The sequence below is a fragment of the Hydra vulgaris genome, chromosome 06, assembly GCF_038396675.1.
Source record: "Hydra vulgaris chromosome 06, alternate assembly HydraT2T_AEP".
NCBI classification, from domain to species: domain Eukaryota; kingdom Metazoa; phylum Cnidaria; class Hydrozoa; order Anthoathecata; family Hydridae; genus Hydra; species Hydra vulgaris.
This window is the reverse complement of record NC_088925.1, coordinates 18,004,858-18,021,640: the sequence shown is the minus strand read 5'-3', so window position 1 is coordinate 18,021,640 and position 16,783 is coordinate 18,004,858. Positions and strand designations below refer to the sequence as shown.

At 28.1% G+C, this 16,783-nt stretch overlaps 1 protein-coding gene across 4 annotated transcripts in view; it reads right to left on the bottom strand.

The window, feature by feature from the left end:
* Positions 1–304: 304 nt before the first annotated feature.
* Positions 305–16,783, bottom strand: part of LOC100200001 (rab effector MyRIP) — a 43,611-nt gene continuing 27,132 nt past the window's right edge. For all 4 annotated transcript variants that reach the window (XM_065799430.1, XM_065799432.1, XM_065799429.1 and 1 more), the window contains exons 3-6: positions 14,543–14,794; positions 9,108–9,217; positions 8,619–8,951; positions 305–593 (exon numbers count right to left, since the gene is read on the bottom strand). In XM_065799430.1, coding sequence (XP_065655502.1) covers positions 8,626–8,951; positions 9,108–9,217; positions 14,543–14,794 — 688 coding nt within the window. In that variant the 3' untranslated portion in view covers positions 305–593; positions 8,619–8,625. The remainder of the gene's footprint in view (positions 594–8,618; positions 8,952–9,107; positions 9,218–14,542; positions 14,795–16,783) is intronic.

Here is a 16,783-nt window from a genome sequence, read left to right as displayed (position 1 = left end):
GTCGGGACCTTACTCTAGAGCTATGATATATATATATATATATATATATATATATATATATATATATATATATATATATATATATATATATATATATATATATATATATATATATATATATATGTAAACTTTCTTCAGAGCCTAATATCTTGCTACAAGCACCCCGCAGCCTTCCGAGAATTTGCACAATACAAGGTTTTTATATTTTCAAAAAAGACCCCTGACAAGAAATCGATATTTGGAAGTGCATCACCACAACCCGACTTTTACGGAAGAAAAACGGAAAAGCAATAGGAACAACAGCTTTAAGAAAAAATCTTAATACATTAAAAATATTAACATTTAAGATAATAGCGCACCATATTTTTACATTACAACTTTTCACTTGCTAAAATGCAAATATAAATATTTACTACATTTTAAATCGGAAATAAATAAAAATGGAACCAAATACATTAAAACTATAAAGATAGAAACCAAAAGAATAAGTAGAAATTTGGATAATCTGTTATCACGAATTTCCTTTTTCTATATTTAAAATAAATAAAATCTGCTATATCATCTTTTGTCATAAATCTTTCACCAAATCTACTCTAAAAGAAAATTGATCAAGAACATAAATCATTTTAAGTAAGATACATAACAACTAGCAACTGTATGTTAATTACAAAGTTACCATTAGCAGCTCATCATAAAATTATAATAATTAAGAGCAAAACCTATTGATTATAACATAATTATAAGAAGTAAGAATATCATGAACACCTAATGATATAATTATCAAAACTGGGAACGTAAAGAAGACCTCACGATATATTTATTTTAATTAAGAATTTCACCTACACTTTGCAATGCAATTATACTTATGACGAAAACAATAAAAACACAAATCTTTTCTTGTGTAGCTTTAGCTGAGTTTGAAGTATACTAAAACAAGACAAATCTACTTTTGTTCCCAAAACCATTATTTAAACTGTAATGTAAATGGTGGAGTTGATGATGTACACATAAGAGAAAAATATTTTCTCTTATGTGTATATCATCAAACACTTCTGATTTAATTTATACCAGTGACGTATCCAGAAGTTTTTGGGCATACCGGTCTGTCTGCGTTTTAAGGAGCTTGTTTTTTTTTTCCAACAAATAAAAACATAGAATCTTAAAATTAACTTTAGTTTTTTTAAATAGTAGAAATAGGAATTAGTAACCAAAATAATCAGTAATTTTATATTAAAGGCTTTGACGTCAACATTGATTCGCCGCTTATTTTCCTTTATACCTCTTATTCGCTAACTAATTTAAAGTATGACATCAAGTTTCCCTACTGCTTCTCCCGCGAAAGAAGCTTTATAGTTACAACATTTAATAAACAATAGATTTATATATAAATATATTTCTTTCAAATAAACTAACAAGATTTATTTAAGGCATATTAGAAAGGATAGACATTTTATAAATCAATGCGTCTCTCGCCCGAGTCTCGATAAATGTCAGTTAGCTCTTCATAAGTTTGGTTTGTTAATATTTCTTTGCCAACCAAAGAAATTCGCATAAGGCAATCAAGTGTTACTATACTAAGCCGATTTTTTTGTTTAGAATGTATTAAATTTAGCATAGAGAACCCTCTTTTGACGTTTGCCGTGCTAGGTGGTATAAGTAGTGACAATTTGAATAACTTCATTATATCATAGTACTGCTCACATGCATACTCGGTACGGAAAACAGTATAAATAGCAGCACTTGTTATCGGGTGTTCGTGCTTATACATATCGATGTTATTACTCTTAACTTGCCTTTTTTTTTTCTAAAGTTTGGATTTTTAGGTTCCTTTTTATTTCAAGGTTAAATAAGATTTCTCTATAATCAGAGAGAAAATGATGGATGTCGTCTTCATTATCTTGAATAGGATTAAACAAAGGCAATGCAATAATTTTTTCCCCGTTAATAACAGCAGGTTTTGCATAGCCATAAAATTGAGAAAGTTTACTAATGTTAGTTGAAAATTTGTTAGGATCTTGATTTTCACCAGTTGCATTAAATGCATCAAACGCTAAAAATCGCATTTGCTGCATCAATTTCCTCTTTTAATTTCCTCATAAATGGCACTTTTATTTTCTTTAAAAACTCATCAATTGTTTCTGGTGTTGACATCGTGTTAAACAAATTATTTTTTCTTAATCGACGTGTTACGCCTTGTAGCAATTTAGGTATATTGAGAAATTTATTTGATTAATTTATTTTTTAGCTTAGCTTGTAAACCATTACGCACCCCACTCATTGTGTTAGTTCCATCAAAGCCATGGAAGCGCAGTAGCTAGATATCTATCTCATTTAGATTTTAAAACTAGTTGTATTTGTTCACAAAAGGTTTGCGCATCCTTTCTTCCAATAACTTGGACTAAACCAAAAATATTTCTTTAATAGTATGAGAATCAGAATCGACATATCTAATGAAAACAAAGAAGACAGTCCTATCCGCTACGTCGCTCGTCTCATCAGCAAGAAGACCAAAGTCATAGGCCAAAATAATTTTTGTGCAAACCTCATTGTCTAATTTATCACTTATTATTTTGACGAACTAATCAACACTAGTTGATGATGTGTAAGTCGCTCGTTTGCTAGCAATTTTAAAGTGTGAATCTCCTTATCGCCAAGATCTCGAATAAATTCAACGACATCACTAAAGTTTTCCCGGACTGCCCAGTTCTTTTTAATTACAAAGTAAACAGCTTTAAAAAAACTTTTTTATGACGTTACGGTTGCGCTGTTTACCCGCAACCGAACTGTATACAATCAGATGGTTGATGGCAGCGAGCTGCCATCAACCATCTGATTGTATACAGTTCCTTTGGTTGAAAATATTTTTTTGACCTGTTGAAGTTTTTCGGCAGCATCCTGGTGTCTCTTTGATGTGCAGTAAATGTCCTTTGTGGATGTCTTTGCTAAGATTGGTGACACATCCATCTAGTAAACGTTCGTTGATATTAGGGATAACGCTTTCGTTTGATTCACGCCCAATAATAATTTCGCTTTCGTTTGTTCTTATTTCAGGAGTCAACTACTGATCCACCTCTTCTTGAACTTGTTCTGTGTCATGTTTTGTAGTTTGGTTAACAGCAAATGCTTCAAAACTTGACTTTTGTCCAGAAATTGCATTGTTATTTTTACAGTGTAAAGATCTGTATGTTGAAGAATTTGTGTTGTGGCTTCTACAAGAAGTCTTTGGTCGACCCATATTACGTAAGTTAAACGTACTATATAAACTTTTGTGAATAAATTTTAGTAATAAAAACATAAAACGTTTATAAAAACATAAAACGCAAGGTTATAGCGTAGCAAGGCCATTAATTCATTCAAAACACAAGCATAGCAAGGTTATTAATTCATTCAAAAGTTAATGACTTTTTTTTCTTCTCTCACTTATTAAATCAAGTTTTATCTGTGATTTATCGTGATTATGTTATTACCTTTTAAAAAAGTTTTATTTATTTAATAATTTAAAACCGTTTATATACATTTTTACTGCAATTTTACTATTATTTAAAATGAGAAAGGTTAAAGCTTATAGAGTTTAATCGAATAGTAAATTATAGTTATGAAAATGTAAGCAGAGGAGAAACTCATTTTAGGTATATTTTGAAACGAGTTAATGTTTTTATGAAAGGAATTATAAAAATATTAAATGCTAAGCGTTCCTGATTTTAATCCAATCAAAACGTGTATTTTACATTTTAATCTAATAGTAACATATTCCATATCTCATCCCCGTGAATTCGAATTAAGCATTCTGATTGACTTAAAATACATTAATAATCTGTTGTAAAAGCCGTTTGCAAATGTTGCTTTTTCTAAACATTAAAAACAATTTTGTAATTTTGACAACAAATTTTTTTATCACTAACTTGATGCTAATACAAAATTGTTTTAAAATGAGTTTGGGCAGAAATTTGGGGCCCATACCGGTATACCGGTATCAAAATCGACCTGGATACGTCGCTGTATACGTTATTAATTTAGTAAAATGTTGAGTTAATTTTTTGTTGCATAATACTACCGTAAAACGAATGACTTTGATCCTAGCCAAATTTTTTGTTTTAAGTGGTTTAAACTCGGTGCCGCAAAGTATGCCGGTTAATGTTTGTGGCTAATTGTGGAAAATAAATTAGTTATTTAGTTTTCTTAAATTACTTAACTCGAGTCTTTGTGATATTATTGTAAATTGCAATTTAGAAGCACCTAAAATCCGACTTTTTTTAGGTGCGTAAACTTCTACAATGATAGCAGTACCTAAAGGTGAATCAATTTTAAATCATTAGTGTTTAATTCTATTATGCTTTGAAAGCTTAATAGTTTATTATTTTTTTGCAGCTGAGGCTTAAAAAAAAAAGCTGTCTATGGCCCACTAAATAAAGTGACATTCGCCAGGGCTAAAGTTACCCTATGCATTAGAAAAAACTTTTTTTAGTGATCATTTGTAGATATTATGGTAGTTACTCTGTTGGAATGACAAATTGATTTAAATGCCTAAAATGAATGCCTAAAAGATGCATAATAAAAGGGTATTTAGACAAAAAAGACGTCGTTATACCTCGGTTCAAAAATAATTTTCCAGGAGACGATTAGATTCGAGGTTTTATAAAAAAAAATCCAGAATTCGCACTAAGATTTGCAAGCAACATAAAGCGAAAGAGATCAGAAGTTGGAACGACTGTGATTGTTTCTACTTTATAAATTTATCAAATGAAATAAGCAATATATCACCTAATAATATATAGAATTATGACGAAACCAATCTCAGTGATGATCCAGGTAAAAAAAAATTTAACAAATCGTGGATGTAAGTATGCTGAACGCGTCATTAATTCTACAAAGATCTCATTCTTTGTAATGTTTTGTGGTAATGCTATAGATAAATTGCTACCACCATGTTGTTTACAAAGCGGAATCGTTATGGAATACGTGGATTGAACATGGCCTCCAAAAAATAAAAAAATATTATGTGAATGGAAGGAGAAAATATTATATGAAGGAAGGAGAAAAAATATTATGTGAATGGAAGGAGAAAATATTATATGAAGGAAGGAGAATTGTTTTTCTTCTTAAATATGAATTTCATAGACTTTTAAAGCGTTTAATTGCCAACTTAAATAAACATGGTAATGATAACCTTAGAGCTGGTTTTTGCAAAACTGGAGTTTTTCCATTAGACAAACCTCAAGCGTCTTCACGACTACCATGTCTTAATATAGGTTTAGACTCAACTAGTGTTTAGCAAGCCAATCATTTTTAGATCATTTAAGTAAGTCACTGAATGATCACCCAGATGGTTCTGAAAAACCAAAGCGATGTAAAGTATGTGCTGCCCTAGGTAAAAGCTTATGTTTGGCAGATATATTCTCTTGTGTTATAAATGAAAATAATAAATTAAATACAATGTAGATACATCTAGCGGTATTATAAATACAATTGAGACCAAGAACATTGACTTTGCTGGCCTAAATACCAATACCGGAACTATTGAGACTTCTAATCCAGATCATTCAGAATTAAGCAAAAAAACTTGCAAAAGCTTGATATTGATAAAACAAAAAAATAGTAATAAAAAAAAAATTATGATTAAATCTTGTAGAGAATACGTAATTGTTAAATGCAACGGAGAGATAAATCTTGAACCGATTTGTTTGTTTATTTTGAACTATTTATGAAAACTTTGCTAAACAATTAGTAAACTTTATAACTAATAATTAATTTAATAACCAATATTATTTAATGTATAAATTTACTGAATAATTTTACAGTATTGAATAATTTCTTTTAAGCAGTTGAAAAAATTAGGAAAAAATAAGCAGGAAATTACCATTATAAAAGACTGGACTTAACTGGAAATGGTCACTACCAGCAGAGCAACTTTTTTTGCCCCAGTCAGAAACAATCCATTTTATTAAGAAACCAAAGAAAATTTCGAAAAAGGGAATTTATTCAGTTCCAGAACATTTTCACTATTTTTTTTTAATTTTATTTTTGCCATTTTTCTTTACTTTATACCTAAACGTTATACCTAAACTGACTTGTTTACTTGGTACTTGTTTAGTTTGTACCTATATTTCATTTACTGTATACAAGAACTTTGTTTACTTTGCCTAAACATTGTTTAGGCAAAGAAAAATACTTCAGGTGATTAATTTTCAAACGGGAGACAGATAGTTCTACCTATCCTTTCTATGCACTTCTAAAAGTACTTGGTTTTTGAGGAAATAACTTTTGTGGCTTTCATGCAATAGAGGTTAAGGTGAAAAATGGGACAATACCACCCGTTTTACGATAGTGTTTTACATTTATCAAAAAATACATAATAAATTACAAAACACATCTGACACATAAAATAAAACCATCTAACACAATAACATATTAGGTATGTGACCTTTTTGATTGAATAGATAACTGTATGGCATTTTTTGATGTAATGAAACTCTTTTGTTTTAATTGTAATTGAAAAGATTTTTTAACATAAAATCAATATTTTGAAAAAAGAAAAACAGGAAAAAAATATGTTGAAACCAAATGTGTTACAAGTTTTTGAGAGTTTAAGGTGTTGAGAACTAAGAGTTTTCAAAATGAATCAAAATGTAAAAATGGATTTATATATTATATAGGGATACGAAATAGATTATGTGATACTTATGAAATTGCATAACTTACTAGCATTAAAGCGGAGGAGAAGCAAAACGATGTACCAGGAGTACAAACACATAAGTGACTAAAACTGATTTTTATTTATTAAACATATGAGAATAACATTTTACAATGAAATTGCTGCATGTTTTTATTTTTAATTGCAATCTTGTTAATTGAAAAAATAAAAGAGAGCTTCTACATTTAAATAATTGTTCGGAAACCATCAACATTGTAATCATAGAAAATTAGCAACAATCTGTAGGTGTTGTTAGTGTTTTTTGTAAACACAATAGACAATTATATTGTGAGTATTTTATTATTAAAGATACAAGTTTTTACCAAATTTTTCATCCTTAAAATCCCTATAAACATTTTAACACTAATTAAACTCAATTGAAAAAACATGAAGAAAAAAAAAGCTTGAGAAATCGATTATATGACAATTTGATTTAACCTACACATACATACATACATACATACATACATACATACATACATACATACATACATACATACATACATACATACATACATACATACATACATAATATGTATTATATATATATATATATATATATATATATATATATATATATATATATATATATATATATATATATATATATATATATATATATATATATATATATATATATATATATATATATATATATATATATATATATATATATATATATATATGTATATATATATATATATATACATATATATATTAGGGTGTCCCTAAAAACAACTTTTTTGAAAAAAATTTGCTCCCACCCCTTAAATGTGTTCTATATAATACGAAAACACTAGGTTTAAATTTTTTTTGAAAAAAACATATCTATAGAGGTCCCCCAAGACTCTTTAATATTTAACGGGTCCCTAATATTTTCAAAAAAAAAGTTTCTCAAAAATAGGTCAACCTGGTACTCAAATGAAGCGCAATTATATAAAAATTTCAAAAATATTATTCATTTTGAAAAATAAATTTGAAGTTTAAACTTATTTATCACAATTATCATGAAAAATTCACTTATTTCATTTTTTGCTAAAAAACAAGATTTTTACGTAGTAAAACCTAAAATAACTTTATTATTTCAAAATGAATGTTATTTTTGAAATTTTTATATAATTTCGCTTCATTTGAGTACCAGGTTGACCTATTTTCGAGAAACTTTTTTTTTTTAAATATTAGGGACCCGTTACATATTAAAGGGTTTTGGGGGACCTCTAGAAATATTTTTTATTCAACAAAATTTTAAACCTAGTGTTTTTGTATTATATAGAACACATTTAAAGGGTGGGAGCAGATTTTTTTCAAAAAAATTGTTTTTAGGGCCACCCTAATATATATATATATATATATATATATATATATATATATATATATATATATATATATATATATATATATATATATATATACATATATATATATATATATATATATATATATATATATATATATATATATATATATATATATATATATATACACATACACACACAGTAATCTAAAAGGCCTTTTAAATTACAATATATATAGGTTACATGTTAGATTTAAAGTACAATAAACAGACACAAGTTACCACTTAGTTTATTTTGCAAAAAAAACCTGTTGCTTGGTGAGAACTTCTAATTAATAACTATGTCTAATTTATAAAATTGTCATAAAATTTTTCATCGTGATAAGTTTTTAATCATGTAAATCATGTAAACCATGTTTTGCAAAGTTTTAAACTCAATCATTTATCAACTATAATAATTTTTTTGCTTTCAAATTCAAATTTTTTTTTTTATCTTTATTTTGCGCTAATATGAAAACTTTTTCAGTTATTTAAAAATTTATTACTTTTCAGTTATTTTTTTAATTAGAAAGTTGCAAAATTGTGTAATTTACATTAAGAATATGTTATTTTTTTATACCATAAAGAACTTACTTAAAGTTTAAGAAGGACAAACTGGAGAGTACAAAGTAAAATGGATAACAGGTGCGGAATCATCTGGTACATGTAAAATATTATTCTTTCTAGTTTCAGTTTCATAATTAGTATTTGTTAGCGGCTCTATTGATTTTAAACTCAAAGAAGGTTGCATTTTAAGTTGCTGATCTCCTTTTCGATACTCAATTTGATCTGATATAGATGGAAGGTAGTTATTATCAGTGATGAAGTTTGATGAGCTAACTTTGCGCCTCATTTCTCGAAATGACATGCGCTTTGCGGGTTGAATTTCTCTACACAAAGCCAATAAAGTAATAACTCTTGGATCAACTAAAAAAATTTATGGAACTAACAAAACTAATACAAAAAATCAATAAATTCATCAAAACAATAAATAGAAGAACATTTGAGCGAATTGCATACAACTCAATGAACCATATGATTTTTGAAAAATATTTAGAAACAAAAAATCAATAAAGAACTCACTTATATTATTTTCTTTATAAATAGCACGAAGTACTTTTGAGCTACCAAACCTTTTAAATCTTTTTTCAGTAGTTTCATAAAACCAACACACACTCTTTTGTTTAGCTTCTCTAAAGAAATTATAAAAATTTTACTCTTTATAAAAACTATTTGTTACAACTTTATTAGAATTATAATTATAATAAGAATAATAGTAATTACAAAAGTAATAATAATAATTAAATAATAATAATTACAAAAATAATAATAACAATAATAATAATTACAAAAATAATTATTACAATAATAATAATTACAAAAATGACAATAATGATAATAACAATAATAATAGAATAAAAATTAAGAGAGTAGCAATTTTTAAATTACTTTTATTTTAATATGCTGAGGTTTATAAACTTTTAAGTTGTTGAGGTTTATAAACTTTTAATATGTTGAGGTTTATAAACTTTTAAGTTGTTGAGGTTTATAAACTTTTAATATGTTGAGGTTTATAAACTTTTAAGTTATTGAGGTTTATAAACTTTTAATATGTTGAGGTTTATAAACTATTAAGTTGTTGAGGTTTATAAACTTTTAAGTTGTTGAGGTTTATAAACTTTTAAGTTGTTGAGATTTATAAAACAATCAAAGCGAGAAAGTATACTTTTATATACATTAAACTTATGACCATATAAAGTTTGAACTGCCCTCAATTGATGTTACAAACTTTATAAAGTTTGAACTGCCCTCAATTGATGTTACAAACTTTATAAATTTAGAACTGCCCTCAATTGATGTTACAAATTTTATTAAGTTAGAACTGCCCTCAATTGATGTTACAAACTTTATAAAGTTTGAACTGCCCTCAATTGATGTTACAAACTTTATAAATTTAGAACTGCCCTCAATTGATGTTACAAACTTTATTAAGTTAGAACTGCCCTCAATTGATGTTACAAACTTTATAAAGTTTAAACTCAACCGATGTTACAAACTTTATAAAGTTTGAACTGCCCTCAATTGATGTTACAAACTTTATAAATTTAGAACTGCCCTCAATTGATGTTACAAACTTTATTAAGTTAGAACTGCCCTCAATTGATGTTACAAACTTTATAAAGTTTGAACTGCCCTCAATTGATATTACAAACTTTATAAATTTAGAACTGCCCTCAATTGATGTTACAAACTTTATTAAGTTAGAACTGCCCTCAATTGATGTTACAAACTTTATAAAGTTTAAACTCAACCGATGTTACAAACTTTATAAAGTTTGAACTGCCCTCAATTGATGTTACAAACTTTATAAAAAATTTAATGCCAAAAGATTATTTTTTGAAATTTAAAATTTATAGATGAATACGAATTTAGTTAAGAGTAACAAAAAAAATTTTTTTTTTATCAATTTGTTGCTCTCATATTTGGGACAGGAGGCACAAAAATTAAAGGTTTTTTTGTTCCCAGGCTCTAATCATTCTTTTAATGAAGCATCTTTATTTGACATAAGTATAAACATACAAATGTTTAAAGTTTGTTCCATTTCTGGAAGTTAGCTTCCAAAAATGGATCTCAAAGATCAAAAAATGCTGTATCTGTCCCTGCAATTAATTCATAAAGTTAAACTTTAAGGAAAGAGTAAATTTTCGATCAAGAGACCAGTTGTTACACAAAGTAATTGTTACATTATTTGATATTTTTTTACAATTTTTTTTTTAATTGCACATTGGTTAAGAATTGTATACTTTATTGATGTTTTCAGAAAAAGGAAACTAAATATTTTAAAAATTATTAAATTACTTACTGTTAAACAATTAATTAACTCATTGTTAAGATATTCATTTGTTGTTAACAGATTTTATAAAACTAAGTAGGGGAGAGTGCGCAAAAGTGGGATGCGGGAGAAGTGCAACATTGTGAAAATTCCAATTAGAAGAGTTCTCTAATCATTATTTAATTAAAATAATGAAATTTCTTCCCCTATTTACTAGACATTACTTTGTTCTTTGCTTGTGGTAAAAACTCCATTTTTGAAAAGTACACTTAAAAAATGGTTTTTTGAGAGGGAAAGTGGGACAAAAAATTCTAATTGATCTCTCACTACTCCCCCATTACTTTTGTGTAATTGTGGAAATCTCTAGAATATTTTGATAAAGATTATGTGGTTTAAGATTTTAGGTCTTCTAATAACAATTGTTGTTGATATGTTGTTAATTGATAAAGTTTGGCATGCTGGTCTTCTCCATAAGCTTTCTTCTTATGGTGTTCCGGCAACATCTTTAAGATTATTGAATCCTTCCTTTCCAATCGTAGTATAAAAGTTGTCCTCGATGGACAGCACTCTTTTTCTAATTCTGTAACTTCAAGGGTTCCTCAAGGTTCTATCCTTGGCCCTATACTCTTTTTAATTTACATTAACGATCTTCCATATATTCTCACATCTAAGGTGGCATTGTTTGCTGATGATACTACCATTTATTCTTGTCGTGATAAGAAACCAACACCCTCTGATTGCTTGGAGGAGGGATTTGAGCTTGGAAAGGATCTCACTTCTGCTACAGCATGGGGCTCACAGTGGCTGGTGAACTTTAATTCAGATAAAACTCAATTTTTTTCAGCCAATCGTTATCGCAATAATTTAGATCTTCCTATATTTATGAACGGTGATGTACTCGATGAGTCATCCACTCTTCATCTTCTAGGGTTAACTCTTACTTCCAATCTTTCTTGGAAACCATATATAAAATCAGTTGCAAAATTAGCATCTGCTAAGGTTGCATCTCTTTATCAAGCTCGTCACTTTCTTACTTTGGATTCTATTCTCTATCTCTATAAGTCTCAAATCCGGCCTTGTATGGAATGCTGTTGCCATATCTGGGGCGGTTCTTCTAATGATGCCCTTTCTCTTTTAGACAAGGTGCAAAAACGCATTGTAAACATAGTACTTGCTCTTGCAGCCAACCTCCAACCATTATCACATTGTCGTAATGTTGCTTCTCTTTCTCATTTCTACAAATACTACAATGGGCACTGCGGTGTCTGTATTACAGTCCGCCCTAGTAAAATTAATTTACTTAATCCTATTCTATTCTATATTCTATAATTCTATTCTATAATACACTTAATGCTGTTACTCATTTGTGCGTGTTTGACACAGTAATCATGGCAGCCATTATAGCCGAGTTACTGGTGAGAAAAAACCTTTCAGCACTTCTTTTATATCTAACTAACATAAATTTGAAAATTATGTAGAATACATATGCAGAAAGGAGATGTTAAAAAAGTATTTTTTTAATGAAAACATGATTAAAAATCAAAATTTTTATATTTAAAGTAAAACATTTTTATAAATTTTAAAACTACTTAATATGAAGGTAGCATCCAAATTCAGGGGTTTACAGGGTTATACACCTCAAAAAATCAATCAATAAGTCTCATTACTGCCATTACATCTCATAACATTCAAACTTTTTTTTCAAAATAAATAGGTGAGGTTTCTAATAAGCTCTAAGTCCGCGGAAAAGAGCAAAAAATATTATATGTGCACCTTCTACCCGCAATTATTATAAGAAATTTTATAGTATAAAACTTTAGTTTTAAGCCTAGATTTTTAAATGAATAATTTTTTTGTTTACTAAAAAATTGAAGTAAAGAGACCATATAAAGAATAAGTATAGAAATGGTTGACGTGGGAGTAGACCTGTATTTTACAGGTGCCACTTTTTTAAAATTTTGCTTAGTGTTTGTCTAGAAAGGGATCATCCATAAAGTGCATACGTTTGGATGGGGGAGAGGGGGTCTGCAAATGGCATATATGAGATGGGGGCATGTGGTTAATTTTAAAAATTAGGAGATACTAAATTTTAAAAAATATCATAAAATGTTGGGTAGGTAGGTTAAAAGCATAGGTACTTTTAGGGAGGCGGTACTCAAAAAAGCGTATTGCTAAGCGTATAAGCGTATAGTGGGGAAAGGTAGGAGGGGGGGGAAGAGGGAAAGGGGAGAAAGATTGAAATAAAAGCTTTATGTACTTTAAGTCCATTATGGATGAACCCTAACAAGGTGTTTTATAGCCTTTGTAGTTGTATTTTTAAAAGTTTTGTAGTTGTATTTTTGAAAGTTTTGTATTAGCATATATATATTTTTAAAAAGTATAATGATTTAATTTTATAACAGTATGTTTTTTTTTTTTGTTCAGTTTAATTTGAGTTTGTTTGTTAGAGAATTTTGGTTGTTTTCTGACATCACATTTATTTTGAAAGTATAAATACTTTTTTATTGAACCTTTTCTTCTACAATTTTAAATGCATTTAAAAAAATTATGAAACATCTACCACACTTAATTTAAAAATATTATGTTGTAGACATGCATTTACTATTGCAAAATAGGTATATAATCATCAGCTTTTTTCATGATTATTTTTGTTAACATATAAATGTCAAGTTGAGTCACATGCCCTTAACTTTCAACAGCGATTGGTTATTATGTGAATGCAATCAATTATTATTATCACTGAAGGGTCGTTAAACGAACAAGATATTGTGAAACTGGTCAAGGTTTTCATAAAGACTCTATGTTAAGACTTTCGTTACTTAAATGCATATAACATTTTTATTTTTCTAATATTAAGTTTATGTTCTTATCAATGATGTAAAGTAATGTAATGTTTTAACGATTTGAAATTTTTACATACCTACCTACTTAATTTTAGTTTTTTTTCCTAAATTATAACTTTTTTAAATTTATAATGAAGGATGGGAGAGGGATTCCATGAAATGTTCCATTCTTATTTCTCATTCTCTATCTCTCCTCAATTTTTTTGTTTCTTAGTTTTAACAAATACATCGAATTTAAATGAATTTAAAAAATCAATATTACGTTATGTAACAGAGAAATGTTGGAATAATTAAATGTATTTTTGTTTTTAACGTTTTGAAAAATATATGCATTTAGGAAAGGATAGTGCATACGTACGCAGAGGGAGTATGTTATTGAAAGCATAACAGTGGATTTAAAAGAGAGCAGGTCTTAAATCAGTAGTTTTTCTGCGTACACACAGAAAATTTGCATGGTCATAGCTTTTGTAAATTAAAATCTTTTTTTACTAAATTTAAAACCTGTCAATAAATTTAAATTTAGTTTTCAATAGTAAAGTTGAAATTTTTACTACATTAGTGCCTTCACGTTTAGGCAGGCGGGGGCAAGCGTTTTAAGGCTTTTTTTGCTCCCAGGCCTCCATCATTCCAAACGTTTGCAAGGCCTCCTTATTTGCCAAAAGTATGAGCATATTTAAGTTTGGAGTTTGCACGGTGTGTGAAAGTGCCCTATCTGATACATCAAAAAAAATTTACTTATTGATGGTTAAGATCCTGGTTTGGTACCCCCGAACATACATATATAAAAACTATATATTATATAACACTAAAAACTATTGAAACAAATAGGTAGCAAAATTTACCTCTTCTTGCAGCATAAATAACAGATATAAAATTCTTCTATTCCATCTTCTCCTTTGTAAACTATTGTTTCCCTACATTTACTGCAGCAATAGTTTTCGCATGATGCACACTCTTCCCCGGTTATAAAGCAACAAAATGTAAACATATGCTTACCACATAAACAAAAATCATCATACGGAAAACGCTTTTTTCGATTTATGTTGGCTAAAAGTATTGAACGTCGGAAATCTTCCAAGTTTTTGTTTAATTCACTATACAAGAAAAACCAAAATGCTTTCAGAAGAGAAATAAAATATATATCACAACTAATAAAATAGTAATCTTTTAAACACACGATTATTTAATTTAAATAATTGACTTCAATGGAATTTTGATTCCAGCAGCGCCAATTGTATTTAGCAAACGAAGTTAACAAGTTCGCTTATTATATATAAAGATAAATCATAATTTATAAACTTCTGAAATTCGTTACTACTTTTAACCTTATTTTTTGACAGAATTATTAAAACTGCAAAGTTTTAATAATGATCTTAAATAAAAATCTTAATTGACAAAAGCATGCACTAACACTGAAAAAAAAAATAGAAATAACCTTAAAGGTATATCAATTATTATCAATTATATCATTATACCCTTAAGGAAGCAAAGTTTGGAGTTTCATCCATGTTTAAAAGTTTCAAAAAATATATATCTCAACCATTAAATAAAGTTTTCATTAAATTTTAAAATGAGTCATAACATCAGTTAGAGGGGCTATAAATTTCAAATGGTCATAACTTTCTAGCCATAAAAGAGATTAATAAATAAAATTTAAGGTCCGTCAATAAATTTAGTTAAAAATTTAAAATATCAAATAACGCCCATCAATGTTGGAGTAACAGGGGTCAAAGTCTTAAATTTTTTTCTAAGCTTTAGATGCAAAAAGACTGCAAAGTATCTTTAATTGACAAAAGCATGCAAATATGGGATTGTTTTAACAAAAACATGCACAAAGTTTTATTTATCTTTAAAAGTTTATAAAAAACAAATCTCAAACATCAAAATATTGTTTTGAATAAGGTTTTAATTAGCAAATATGCGGCCAAATACAGAGCCTCACATCTATTTGCATGTCACTTGGCTCTACACTTTGCCATCAAAACTAGCGTCAATACAACTTTGAATAGTTTGACTGTTGACTAAACCAACTCGCATATTTTCTAAAGTCAACTAAAATTGATGAATACATTTTCGATATCAACTAACATGGTGGCCACATAAAATTTTCATAAAAAAAGAGGATATTAGATTTTCAAGGAGATTTTGCTTCTAACTTAGAGGATTTTTTTCGCATAACTACAAAATTTTGGAAAAAAAAAGAGGATTTTAGAGGATTTTTTACTATTATAATTACTATTGTATGTCCATGTTTTGACACTTGTGTGGTTTGGACATGTTTCAATAATGCTATTTTTCATGTTGAATGACATGGATTTGCTAAAGCAATTCTTTACAATCCAATGCCCTTTTAGATGTTAACCAGTTTTACAGACCAGGAGTTCTACCAACTTAACTTTCTAGCATTTCAGTTTACTAAGAATACTCTCTTTGTCAATTGAAGCCCTTCAAGGCATTACATTTGGATAAGGTTGTTAAATCATTCTTTTTTACTGCCTCAAAAGCAAAGTTATCAACATCTTTAATGATAATTTCCTCCAAAGAGGCAACTTTAATATTTATTTCTTGAATTTCAAAAGCAATCTTAATCTCTTTTTCATTCTTCTCCTTGCTCAATTTTATTTTAGATTTATGAACAAGTGATTGTCGATATTTTTGAAATAGGAAAACTGTGAGGTTTAAAGTTTTTTCATTTCATATAGTCGCAAATTAATCACTGAGAAATAAGACTTTCCATGTCAAGATTTTCAATAAGAAGCATTTTGTTTTTTAGAAACTTAACAAATTTTGAATACTCTTGTTTGGCTTTCAGATGTCAGTATTTTTAAACCAACATGATTTTCAAGCATTTTTTCTAATAAAATTGTTGACAACTCAACCAGTTCCAACATAACTTTAGGAGACAAGCAAGAAGTACTTTGAACAAGATTATTTCTCAATATACTTTTTTCTACAAAATACATACATAAACTAGACAAGAACTGTAAAGCACCTGATCGAAGATTGTGTAAATGGTTATCACTCAACTTCCTTTTTTTGTCAAAACTTCATCATGTTTTATGGCAAAAAAAGGGTTGCCAGAC